Raw genomic sequence first — 13597 nt, forward strand, 5'->3', positions numbered from 1 at the left:
TTTTTCTTATACAAATTATTCTACTTTCATATTACTGTGATCAGAGACAGAGCTAAATATCCTTTGAATTCAGGTCATATGATTATATTTAGATTTTGTGATTAAGAAGTATTGCAATCTATTTTTATGAGAGGAGTGAGGGATGATAAAAGTACAATGTATTCACTAATACAATATTTTAACATCTATATAATTTTACAATACATCATTCTTCTGTTTGCATCAGTAACTGACTCTCAAGTGTTTTAATAAATTGACAGTTTTTGTTTTTTCTGAAGATCTAGTACAGTTGGTTATAATTTTACTTAACTATTTTTTATTCAAAAACTGGATTTTCTCTTCTGTATTCAATTTCTTGAAAAAAAGGACTTGTGAGTATATATATATATATATATATATATATATATATATATATATATATATATATATATATATATTTTAATTTATGTAAAACATATCTGTAATTAATTCTAGGGATTTAATAGTACCATATTCCATGAATTAAAAGAGGAACATATTCATATCAAACCATAAACTACAGATAATAACATAAGTTAAATTTTACAGTTATTATACATTGGCATTATTATTACAGCCAAAAAGTGGAACTTACCATACACATGATGTGTGACTGCAAATGAGGGTAGGGTGGTAAACCCTATCTTATGTACTTGTAAGTTAGAAGCAATGTCATGATTGCATTAAGTTGGGCATTTTCTGGTCTCAAAAACAAATGAGAAATTGCCAGTGTAAAGTTAGGCATTAACATACTTAATGCTGAATTGACCCTGTATTATCATTGCCAAAATAAAGCATTATTAACATCTGCATATGCACATTGCCCCATGAAATAACTAACATTGGTATTTCTATTACATGAGTAGTTGAAAGAAATATTGAAATAAATGAGTTAGGCAATGGTGCTATCATCAGTTTGTCATTGAAGAATAAAGTTTGAAGAAGAGGTAGAGGGTAAGAATTGTCAAATTATCCTATCCCTTTAATACCTTATTTTCAGTATCCCAAAATACACAGACTAAGCAAATGCAGATTAACAATGGTCATGGAGATTTATTTGTCTAAAAGTCATTATTAATTATCATTTTTATTACTATTATTTTTTCAGAGCTTCTTCCTTCTTTGGCTTCATTGTATGCATGAACAACATTATAGATTATATGCTGATATTTAGTTCTATGATTGAAATAACTGTAAATCAGTCACTATTTTCTAAACTAATGTTGTCTTGTTGGAATCATTGTATCTATAGCTAATAGAGGGAGATGGGGAGAGAGAGAGTGATCGAGTGAGTTTGCCATTTTGAAGTCATATTTGAGAATTTGAGTGTAATGTTAATGTTTTCCACTAGAAAATCTACAGAAAAGTGACACATATTTATCTGAGTTATAGATCCTTGAAAGTCAGTGGCTACATCATTAGGTCTTATTTATTCCATATGCTTATGATTCAGCACTCGTGTATTAAATCCCCACTTTTCCAAAGCTTTGAGACCTAACACAGAAATCTTTTTCCTCTGTAAAATTTGGGCTGAAATCTCTTAGCTACTTCTCTATCTTAAAAAAAAAGCAAAAATTTATTCTATTCACAAAGAAAGAAAGAACATCTCACTGTGACAAAACATTCTTCACTATCACACCATCAAATATAAATAAAATTGAATTAGTCTCACAAACAAAATGATTAACTACCATAATCAATTTGCAGTTGAGATCTGACCTCCACATTTAATCTGCTATTTTAAAAAAATCTTGTATAGAACCAAAGCATTTATTTTAGACAATGTCAGAAAAATATTGTCAGCCTATCTACTTCCTTTTCTTTTTATATATGATTCACCTATAGTCACAAACATACAATTTACTAAAAGAGCTAAGCTAGAGCAATGCTATAATCAAATACCAAAATACTTCCCATCCAGGACCTATCACTGCTTGGCCCTTAGGCACCTTGACTGATTGGAACTGTCCAATTACCTCTTCTACTCTTAATAAAAGTTACTCACAACCATATATACCTTCTAGGTGAATGTCCATCTTTCTTCAATTATACTGCCCAAATAAAGACCTGTGTTCTAGAGACAAATTCTTTTGTCTGCCCACCAATGCATGTAATACAGCTTGTGGTGATCTTTAATTAACTATATCTCCTAAATGTGGAACACCAAAGAAATATTGACTGTGTCAGTTGACATTGTCACCCTGTTAATTTTATATATATTCCTACCTTCTCTTCTCACATACCTTATTTCTAGTTGTTTCAGGCTACTCCACTATTCACTAATCCCTATGAGGCAGCCTGACTGACAGTACAATAATCCTATATTTTCCATGAGATAACATTCACGTATTGCACTCCTCATTAATACTAATGTGTTGCCAGATTTGCAGATCTTCAGTAAAAATGACACATCTCTTTCCCCTTCTTCCACTGCAAAATTATTGACCAACTCTATACATTTTAGCTTTCAAATCTTTAAACTTTTCTGAATTAATTTCTACCTTTAGGTTTTTTTCTCTGTCAATATGTCCTTCTGTTTTTATTTGCATTTTTTTCTTCTTTTGTTTTGCAGTTCTATGTTCTTATACTCATATTTTATTTTTTTTCTACTTGGATTTTTTTTCCAGAAAAAACAAATACAAATAAACATATGAGGAAATAAGTAAATAAATTGCTATATCAATGTTTATTTAAAAAATGCTGTCTCTGATGACTAAAACTTCATATTTTGCTTTTCATTGCACAAGTTAATTATTTCTGAATAACTAAGGATATATTTAATAAAAATTTATACACTATGTTTAATAGTATTCATTTTTTTCTAAAACTCCTTTTAACTAATCACACACAATTCTGATGCCACAGTTTTAAAACTCATGTGCTGCATTTCTACTACAAGCTGCAAAACAAGCTGCCTAGCATTGAAAAGCAAAAGCTTGATAATAATACATCTTAGTTTATTTGTGTTTATTGAACATTGTGTTAGCATTGTATAAATTGGTTCAAAATGTGATGGCGAGGATAGCTTTAAGTTTAGTGTTTATTCATTTGCACCTGGAGAAAAACAGTGACATATCTTTTTTCTAATCCTTTTCTTAGATCAAAATTTCTTATTTTTCTTCTTTACCTGTTCTCTTTATCATTTATTTTTGCATTTAATTGTGAATAAAGTTCAAATTTCCATTACAAACTTGAATTATCTTCCTGAGAAACTGATGCATTAATATTAAAGTCTCTGCTTATGAAGAGTTAATTTTTGATTTATTTTACTTATTCCTTTGATGGACATCTTTGTTATTAAATACTTTAAATGTCTGTTTTATGTAGTAAATCCAGCTGAGACCATCTGTGAAGAGTGGGTAAAGATAGACGAAGGCTGCCAACCTAGCCAGATAGAATTTTGTAGATAATTCTGTCATTTGTAAATATGAATGTAAACTACATGCTTGTTGTCTTAAATGTAAAGAAATAGTGTTACATGTGGAACTGGGGAAAAATACGACAACAATGCACTCTACTGACCAAAGTAAAGCATGTGGTGACCCTTTGATGTAGACAGTGGTGCCGGAGGGTCTAGATGAAGAAATTCTTTCTATTGTTTTAACCAAGAGTTAAATTGCTAGATTTAAACATGCAAATGTATTTTTATTGCTTTGCTTCCTGACCAGCTGCAAGATAACAAAAGTAGATGTTAAGAATGTAAATGTAGTTTCTGATAGCCTGGGACCCCAGGTAAGTGTGTACAATGATGTAATATGAATGGGAACTGCAATTTCAATTTAAACAGAGAGAACCAGAGATTATTAAGCATTTTTGTCTTGACCATCCAATTCACAGCACTGTCTTGTTCATATGTAAGTTATCTTAGACTTGTGTTTTCTCTTAGAAATAGCTAGAAATTAGAAAGATTAGACTACGTATTTTTTGTGATGTCAGAACTGTACTGCTGAATTATTTTAAGTATTTCTCTGTGACCTCTGAACTCTTGACTAGCACTGTGTAATAAGAAGTATTGTCTTGTGTTTTTATTTATTATTAAATATTTTAAAACCATTCCAACTGTGGCTGTTTTGCGTAGAGATAATTTAAGCTCTAGAGTACATTGCATATTAATAGTGATTACTGAACCAAGTCACTCTAATAAGCCTTGACTGTTTAGTTATACTACAAATTAGATAATAATATTGCACAGTAATAACTGAACACCCTTTTAAGGGCCTTTGAGTAGCTGATAAATATTAGCTGGTTGGTGGCAGCTGGTACTACCATATATTCTGGATAATAGGGGCACAGCTGGAGAATCTGTGCCAGCCTTTCCCAGGACTGTCTGTGTGGTTGCATAAACTCTTATCTAAAAGTGTGTGTGTGTGTGTGTGTGTGTGTGTGTGTGTGTGTGTGTGTGTGTGTGTGTGTGTGTGTGTGTGTGTGTGTGTGTGTGTGTGTGTGTGTGTGTGTGTGTGTGTGTGTGTGTGTGTCAGCTACTTGGGCAGGGACATGATTGGACAGAGAAGGTGCTGCAGGTTTTAGCTTTCCCAGCTAGGCTGAGATCTGGACCCTATAGCTGTGTCAGTGGTGAGTCTTATTGGGGACCTGGAGAGCAAGGGAGTGACCAACCCTGGACTGACCGTGATCTCTGTGTGCTCTTAAGTGAAATTGCACTTTACTGTGTGTATTTGTTATCCTTTCTTCATATATGAGACACCCTCTCTGGTGTTAGTGGTGAGGATTGAGGCTCCTTGATTGCAGGGCCAGGGCACAGGCATTACATATTAATTGTTTGGCAGAGGTGGGATATCCACATCACATATTAATTGGTGGCAAATACTAATTGGCTTGTAGTGGTGTGGGTAGAGTGAATTCCTGTAGCTTGGGTACAGTAAGTTTTGAAGGTGTTTTGTACTCTAAATTAGCCACACAGTGAATACTCAGAGTTCAGATTACAGTTGTTTCATTTATTTTGTCAGCTTAGTTAGTCAGGGTGAGCAGGCAGCATGTCATCAGAGGAGTATGGAAAGCTGACAAGGAGCCAGCTAGTGGAGATGTGCCAGTTTAGGGGACTGGTGCATGGAAACCTGACTAAGGCTGACCTGATTGCAGCCTTGGTTATAGCTGCATCAGAAAACAGCAACGAGGAGGGCAATCAGACTGGCAGTGGAGATATAATACCCTCAGAGAATGGACAGATCAACTTTTCTGCAGAGGAATTAAAAATCCATCTGGAGCTAAAGAGACTTCAGTTGGAGGCCAGGCATTTGGAGATAGAAGCCAAGGAAAAGAAGAGGCAGAGGAAGCATGAGAGAGAAATGCTGACTCTTCACCAGAGTCATGGAGGTAATGGGGAAGGGAGTAACTGGACACCAGAAGCACAAAAGGTCAGTAAATTTCTTCTGCAGTTTAATGAGAGGGATAATTTTGATAGTTTCATTCATATGTTTGAGAGGGTATGCAAACAGTATAGTGTTGACCAAAGGCTCTGGGTATGATTCCTGACCCCCTTACTCCATGGTAAAGCTGTAACTGTATTGTCTAAAATGTCTGATGTTGCATGTTTTGATTATACTGTTGTAAAAAAGTGTCTATTAGAGTTTTTTAAGCTAACACATGAAACGTATAGGAAAAAGTTTCGTAAGCATAGATGCAAGGCAGATGAAAGTGTGTGTGAATATGTTGCTGAACTGAGCACTTATTTCCATAGGTGGGTGAGTGGATGTCAGGTCACCACTTTTGAAGGCTGGCAGACCTTTTGGTGAGGGGAACAAGCCCTTAGCACTTTGCCTGAGGACATGAGGATCTGGGTAGCTGGTAGACAATGTGCTACTTCAGATGAGTTAGGGAAGAAGGGAGACCTATACCTGGCAAGCAGGGCAGCCTGCACAGGAAGGGGACCCCAGTACTGCTTATGGGTCTAAAGGAACCCATGGTGGGCAGCACAGACTGCCCCAACAGAATCTGCCAGTAGCAGAGGAAGCCACTAGTCCAGGTACATGTCCAGGAGCTAGGGTTAAATGTTTTGAATACAACCAGTGGGGCCATGTGGCATACAGGTTTCCATGGAGGCAAGATGGGGAACAAAAGGCAAGGGAGCCAGTAAGTGGGAAAATACCAATAGCAGGTTGTCTTGGGACAACAAGGGTACCAAACTACCACCAGAGGTTATATTCCATTGTAGTGAATGGCAAAGAGGCCATTGCCAAGAGAGACACAGTCTCTGATATAACCATTGTAAAGCCTGTAATGGTTACAGAGGAGCACTACTTGCATGGGAAGTCTACTCCAGTCAGGGCTTTAGGAGGGATACCATTCCAAATACCTTTGGCTAGGGTTCACCTTGACTGGGAGGGTGGAAAAGGAAGCCAGCAAGTAGGTGTGTTTGAGGATATACCTGCAGATGTCCTGATAGGGAATGAGTTTGATAGTGCAGTACCCTGTGCTTGTGCAGTTACATGTAGTCAGGCTTGGAGACAAACATGTGAGTTTGGTAGCCTGGGGGAGAACCAGACAGACTGCATACTTGCAGCCAGGACTGGTGAGGTGGTTACTTCAGGGAGGGAGCTGCTCTGTAGCATTGAGACTGAATGTGAGCCACAGCTGCTTGGGGGTACTGCTGTTCCCTTGGACAGAGTTACTGCAAAGGTAGAGGTAAGTAGTAGTACCCAGGCTGACAGTGAGGCACCACTGTCAGAGGATGCCAGACATCCTGTGGAAAGGGAGCTGGGAAGGGTTACAAGGAGAGAAGTGAGACAGGCTCAGCTCTCAGACCCTACATTGCAAGGCCTGAGGCAGATAGCTAGGGAGGCACCTGATTCTGAAGGAAAGGGGGAATCTGTATACTGGGATAAAGGGCTACTATACAGAGAGTGGACCCCTGAGGGAGGGCTAGAAAGTGAGAGAGTACAGCAGTTGGTAGTGTCTAGAGCCTAACATCTGGCACTTCTAGCCATAGCCCATGATATTCCCTTTGCAGGTTGTATGGGCATAAAACATACAAAGAGACATATTTTGCAGAACTTCTATTGACCTAGAATTTTGAGAGATGTAACAGGGTACTGCAGGATCTGTGAGCAGTGCCAAAAGGTAGGCAAGGCAGGAGACAAGGTTAGAGCTCCTTTGATGCCTTTGCCTGTGATTGAGGAGACATTTCAGAGGGTAGCTATGGATATTGCAGGTCCTCTGAGTACCCCATGTTCCACAGGGAAAAAGTATATCCTAGTGGTAGTGGATTAAGCTACACGATACTCTGAGGCAGTGGCTTTGTCCTCCATTGAGGCAGAGAAGGTGGCAAATGCTTTGTTAGAGATTTTCAGCAGGGTAGGTTTCCCAAAAGAAGTACTGACTGACAGAGGTGCCAATTCCATGTCAGAACAGCTGGCTTGTCTGTAGAAGTCCTGTGGGGTGAAGCACATGAAGACCACCCGTACCATTCCCAGACTAATGGTCTTGTTGAGAGGTTAAACTCTACAATCAAGTCCATGCTATGGGCATTTGCAGATCAGTTTAAGAGGGAGTAGGACAAATATTTGCCCCGTCTGTTGTTTGCTTACAGAGAAGTTCCCTAGGAACCCACAGGTTTTTCACCCTTTGAGTTGCTGTATGGGCATAGGGTGAGGGGACCTCTAGATTTAATTTGAGATGAGTGGGAAGGTGAGTGCAAGTCTCACAAAGCGTCTGTTGTGGCATATATCCTAAACCTCAGGACAAGGCTCAGGGAACTCATGGGCTTGGCCCAGGAAAACCTGGCAGAAGCCCAACAACAGAAAAAGGTGTGGTATGACAAGAATGGTCGAGTTAGAGAGTATGCTGTAGGGCAGCAGGTAATGGTTCTCATTCTTGTCAGACACAACAAGCTGCAAGCAGCCTTGGAGGGACCCTACAAGGTGGTAAGAAAGGTAAGTGATGTTAATTACATGGTGGAACCTCTAGGCAGAACGAAGGAGAAAAAATTGTACCATGTTAACATGATGAAACCTTATCATGATAGGGAGGCCCTAGTGCTGAGCATTAGCATTAGCATACTACCAATTGGATAATAATATTGCACAGTAATAATTGGACACACTTTTAAGGGCCTTTGAGTAGCTGATAAATATTAGCTGGGTGGTGGCAGGCGGTACTACCATATAGTCTGGGTGAAAGGGGCACAGCTGGAGAACCTGTGCCAGCCTTTCCCAGGAGTGTCTGTGTGGTTGTATAAACTCTTATCTCAAAGTGTGTTTGTGTGTGTGTGTGTGTGTGTGTGTGTGTGTGTGTGTGTGTGTGTGTGTGTGTGTGTGTGTGTGTGTGTGAGCTACTTGGGCAGGGACACGAAACACTGGTTGGACAGAGAGGGTGCTGGAGGTTTTAGCTTGCCCAGCTAGGCTGAGATCTGGACCCTATAGCTGTGCCAGTGGGGACTCTTATTGGGGACCTGGAGAACAAGGGAGTGACCATTTCCAGACTGACTGTGATCTCTGTGTGCCCTTAAGGGAAATTGCACTTTATTGTATGTATTTGTTTCCTTTCTTCATATATGAGACACCTTCTCTGGTGTTAGTGGTGAGGATTGAGGCTCCTTGATTGCTGGGCCAGGGCACGGGTGTCACACCATCTGACAGACTTCTATTCATTTTAATTTTAACAAAGTTAGTTGCTTAAGATGTAGTACACTTGCATTTAGTGCAGGAAGATCAGAAAGCTGTGAATTCTATTCCCTCACCTGAGAATTGGGTTAGTTTTCCAAAACCGATACTTTTGTTCAGCATAACAGGAGTACTACACTCTTTAATGTGCCATTGTCCAGATGAAACATTAAACTAAGACCCCATCTCCCTGATTTGAGGGTAGCTGAGTTGGATCCAAAAGATCCCATGGTCCCTAGTGAAAAGAGAAGTGAAAAATCCCTTTACCCTGGCTAAATTTTACCTAGTCAGTATGAATACCACCAGGAGTCTCACCTGAAAAAGGGCCATTCGCCCTGTGGGACAAACTCAGTCAACAAAGTGCAAATAAATAAATAAATGAAAGTGACTTAACAGCTGTTATGTTTCAACATAGTTTTCTTTCCAGTAACACATTACAAAAAGCAGTAGTTTCAAATCATTCAGTTCCAGACTAAAGTCTTTTAAACATTCAATAACGTAGTCTCAAATGCCTTATAGTCATAATGTAAACTCAAAGTAATAGAAAATTTAAAGTTTAAATTGCAGAAATATAGCCTTATAAGAGACATACAACAGAGTTGTCTCTCCATGATATACATTGATGAGCTCAATCACTCCACACATAGGTACACATTGAGAATTTTAATATCACTGGGCTACCCATGTGTATAGCTTTAGGAAATGGGAAATCACAGGTTCCCATGAAAATCTAAGCAAGTATAGAGATAAAATGGAAGCTCTGCACAGAAAATACATTAGCCAGGAGGAAGACTGGAGAACCAATAGATGTGAAACAGCAATTCTAAAAGCTACACAATTCTGCTGCCCAGAAAATGGACCCACAGTACAAAAATAAAAAAAATTCAAGCACTTCATTTTCAGCTGTGCAGATATTAAGATTTCGAGGAACATCATCCAATCAAAGGACCAGTCAGTTTAATAGATCTTTGCTCTTCAATTTATAGTACGCATTATGAAAATGATTTTTGACAAAATTATCAAACTGGGTATCAATAAGAAGACTGACAGCTGTAAGATAACTTCACATAATAAATTACCTAGAATACTGACAATGATAGGTAAAATATATTTTTTAATTCTTTACTACTGCTCTGACCTTAGATTACATCTATGCAATTGCACGTGTGTGTGTGTGTGTGTGTGTGTGTGTGTGTGTGTGTGTGTCTTTATTTGTTTCTGTGAAACCACAGTGTGTGTTTTGGAGATCAATACTGAAAATTGCTTTAATTCAGTCTTGTATTTTCAGTCTTATCAATTCCATTTTTCTATCATATCTGCACCAACTTTACAACCTAAAATCTATTAAAGTTTATCTAAACCTTGGCATACTAAAACTGGATGAGAATGGTGTTGTGGAGTTGGGGCAATATAGAAGAAAGAGGATAAACCTATGCTTGAGAGAAACAGACTATTAATTTTGACTTTGATGGAAATGGTTTTAAGTGATGAAAATAAAGCATGCCTACCACTATCTGAATAATACACAGCCTGGATGCTAAGACATGAAATAAGTATTATTAGACTAGTGGTCTGCTTGACTTTCCTAGTAGAGAAGGAAATAGATGCCTTGCAAATGAGCTAGTACTTGGAAATTTCAGAAATGGATCTGCAAGTTAAAGCAAAGACACAATGGCATTTTTAAGATTATCTCTTATAAAATAAATCGAACCGCAAAATAACATCTGTACTAAAGTCAGAGAATTGCAGCTAGGTGGCAAACAGCAAATGATTTACCACTGCATAACACATTCTCCTTGGGTGCATCTTGGGACTATTGCTTTTTAATGCATTTGTCAAAATTATTAACAGCAATGTAGTTTAATGAAATCTACAGATAGTCTAGGGTGTCATATAGACCTGTAATGTTATTTATCTGCATATTTGTTGAATGTGTTAGCATTATAGGGTGGTACTATTTTTAGAGTAAACTTAGGGAAAAACACTTTCAAGGGAAATAAAATCAGTATCAGTTACATTAAATAATCCAAAGATCCCAACCATTAAATAGAAAGTAAAAAATATACAAAATGAGTACTATCACTTCTAATTACTTGCCTTTGCAATTTCTTTTTTTTTAGTTAGACATTTGTAAGGTAAAAGACACTTGGAAAAAGAATAAGAAATATTACTGTACCCATGCAAGTAACATAATCACTAAATTGCAAAGACATTAATTGTTTTTAGTGAGGAAGCAATAATATACACAGTAGAAAAACAGAAAAAAGAATGCATAGTGCAAAGATAATTTCAGTATTTTAGTGGAATGAAATTACGGGCACATGAGGCAATCCTGATTGGTAAGATGGAAAAATACAACATAACCCTCCATTTATAGATATATTGTGCATACATATAAAGACTTATGTATGACTGTATCACAGGTACAGCAATATTGCCAAAACCTTAGGTATTTTTTAGGGTATGAAAAAATGCCTCCAAAATTATTTGTGATGTGATGATTTTATATTAAAATGAGGTATATTGTAACTGATAAATTCAGGACTGCAAGACAATAAGAGGTTATAAGGAAAACAGTGTGGTAAAGGTTAGAGGTGCAATTTGATTAGCTGATTCTACATGTTATGCAAGGAGACTGAGTTTGAATGTATAGTCTACAGATGGACTTGATCTTAGATATGTATTCAAAAAGTCGAATGTTTATAGGTAATTTTTCCATATAATAGGGAGGCAGTTGCTTGTCATCATATTTAAAGGAAGATTTGCTAATATTGAATTTGCTGAACCCTGAATATCAGGAGGCCTTTTGGTATTATGTAAAATATGGATCACTAATCCATATTTAAGTTGCCAGTTGAAATTTCATATTAGTTGTTAAATTTTTATGTGTAGACAGGAACATAATAAAATACTTTTGTGATTTATTCATTGGACTACTTTGGTATTAGTTAAGTTTGAGTCTTCTGACTATGATGACCCAAGTTTACACTGAAGACATTAAACTTCTTCAATATTATTTGTAATTTTGCCTACCTTTACACCAAGCAACATGACATATAAATTCACGCAGGCAAAGAATTTGGTAAATAATCATTTCAGTGAATATAGTACATCACCATAAACACAGAAGCATCAAGAGGTACAATATTTTGAATAATGTGACTGCAATCATCCAGTAAGTTGTAGTTTAGCTAAATCAAATAAAAAATGTTGCTGGTTTTATATAGGTGATGAAACCTCACTTGTTCTAGAGGGGTTCAGATTAGTAATTATATCTGAAAATGAGCTACTGATAGAGTTAGAAATAATAATTAGCATTAATGAAAGTATCAAAAGGAAAACTTCAGATCCTTTCAGATTATCAGATGATATGTTCGAAATCCCTTAAAATGAAGAAGGAAAGAAGTGGCGTGTGTTAACATGGGATGCAAAGAAATGTTTCAAATTATATTTTGAGTTAAATTTGAGTAAGACACTACTAGCTGAAGAATGCGATTGACTCCCTTGCTGCTGGGAGTTTTAGAACAGTTACTAGACAGGCCATTTAAATTTTCAGGCGTTATTAAAGACTTGGAACAAACTTCACACACACACACACACACACACACACACACACACACACACACACACACACACACACACACACACACACACACACACACATACAAAACCCCCCAGATGTTTAAAAAGGCTAATTTCTTGAGCTATTGTATAGACTGGAAGATATGACCCACTTTTTGCCAACTACTTTGAAAAGTCTTAGTATGAGGATTAAATACTTAAGGCTGTGTTTAACTGGCAGAGAAGGATGTTTCTCAGTCTTCCACTCAGACAATACTCAGGAAATAAGATGCACCACAAATAACTCAGTACCTCCATTAAATGTACTGCAATAAAAGGTCACATTAAAAATTAAGACTGATAAATCAAGTAAAAATAGAGAAATGCACATGCAAAATATATTAATGTTTCAAAGTAAAGAAATAAAAGTAATCAAGTACGTTTCCTTCTACAAAGACTGGAGAACTCATAAAACTTACATAACATACACAGAAAGAGTGGGTAAGTGTAAAATGCCTAAGGTAGTCAATATTTAATAAAAAATGCTTAAGAGAAACTGTCAGAAAACTGGTGTATTTCATCCACAGTGAAGCACAAAAGAGAAAAATGAAATGGGGGGGGTACAAGGCAAGAAGACGATGAATTAAAGAGCCATTGTCTACATTACAGTTTATATCTGTGCTGTCTCCTCTACCTCTTATTATGTAAATATTTCCATCTGGAAAAAGATTCACTCAGATTCTCTCTTCCCCTTTCAAAAGTGCATGTGAAGTTGCAGTAGCACCCCACCCCGTTACTCTCCAGGTACAGACCTGTTATATACAGCTTGCATTATACTTATTTGAATCCCCCCTCCCCCACCATCTTTCCAGGGCTTTTTTCTGATGTGTAACTGCACTATAACAGCCAATGTTTGCAAACTTTTGAACAATGAACAACATTCTTTAGTCTATAAGCAGCACAAATGAGCACTTACTGAATGCAACATTTCACTTAATTGTTGACTCACCATTAGCCCTGAATCCTTTTATGAATGAATTATAACTCCAAAAGAAAAACATTATTGTCACGGCTTTCATTTTAAGAAGGGAAATCTTCACAGCCTCTTAGGCATCAGAAAGAAATTCCTTATTTATAAACGTTGCTAACTCTACATTAGTTTTAGGAGCTAATAGTTTCACTCATGTGTTCTTATGAATGCATGTTTGCGATTGTCAGCTGTTGTTTTGTTGGGTGGATTCTTAAAAGTGGAGGAAAATAGATGCTTTTATTTAGTTTGAAAGTAACTGACCACTGCAGTGACTTCCTGTTATGATACGATTTCTCAGAATGTTTCTAACAAGGTATGGTCATTACCTTTGATCTGCAACACTTGAGTACGATTTTGCATGCTAAATGCTACC

The 13597-nt window shown here is 36.9% G+C and overlaps 1 protein-coding gene across 1 annotated transcript in view; it reads right to left on the reverse strand.

Annotated features, from left to right (window-relative positions):
* LOC122813731 overlaps positions 1 to 13369 on the reverse strand; it is a 181990-nt gene extending 168621 nt beyond the window's left edge. Inside the window, exon 1 of the mRNA XM_044086203.1 lies at positions 13204 to 13369. Within this exon, the coding sequence (XP_043942138.1) occupies positions 13204 to 13273 (70 nt within the window). The 5' untranslated portion in view covers positions 13274 to 13369. The remainder of the gene's footprint in view (positions 1 to 13203) is intronic.
* Between the last annotated feature and the right edge of the window lie 228 nt (positions 13370 to 13597).

This window comes from Protopterus annectens, chromosome 10.part0 (assembly GCF_019279795.1).
Source record: "Protopterus annectens isolate FY-2018-M chromosome 10.part0, PAN1.0, whole genome shotgun sequence".
Taxonomy (NCBI): domain Eukaryota; kingdom Metazoa; phylum Chordata; order Ceratodontiformes; family Protopteridae; genus Protopterus; species Protopterus annectens.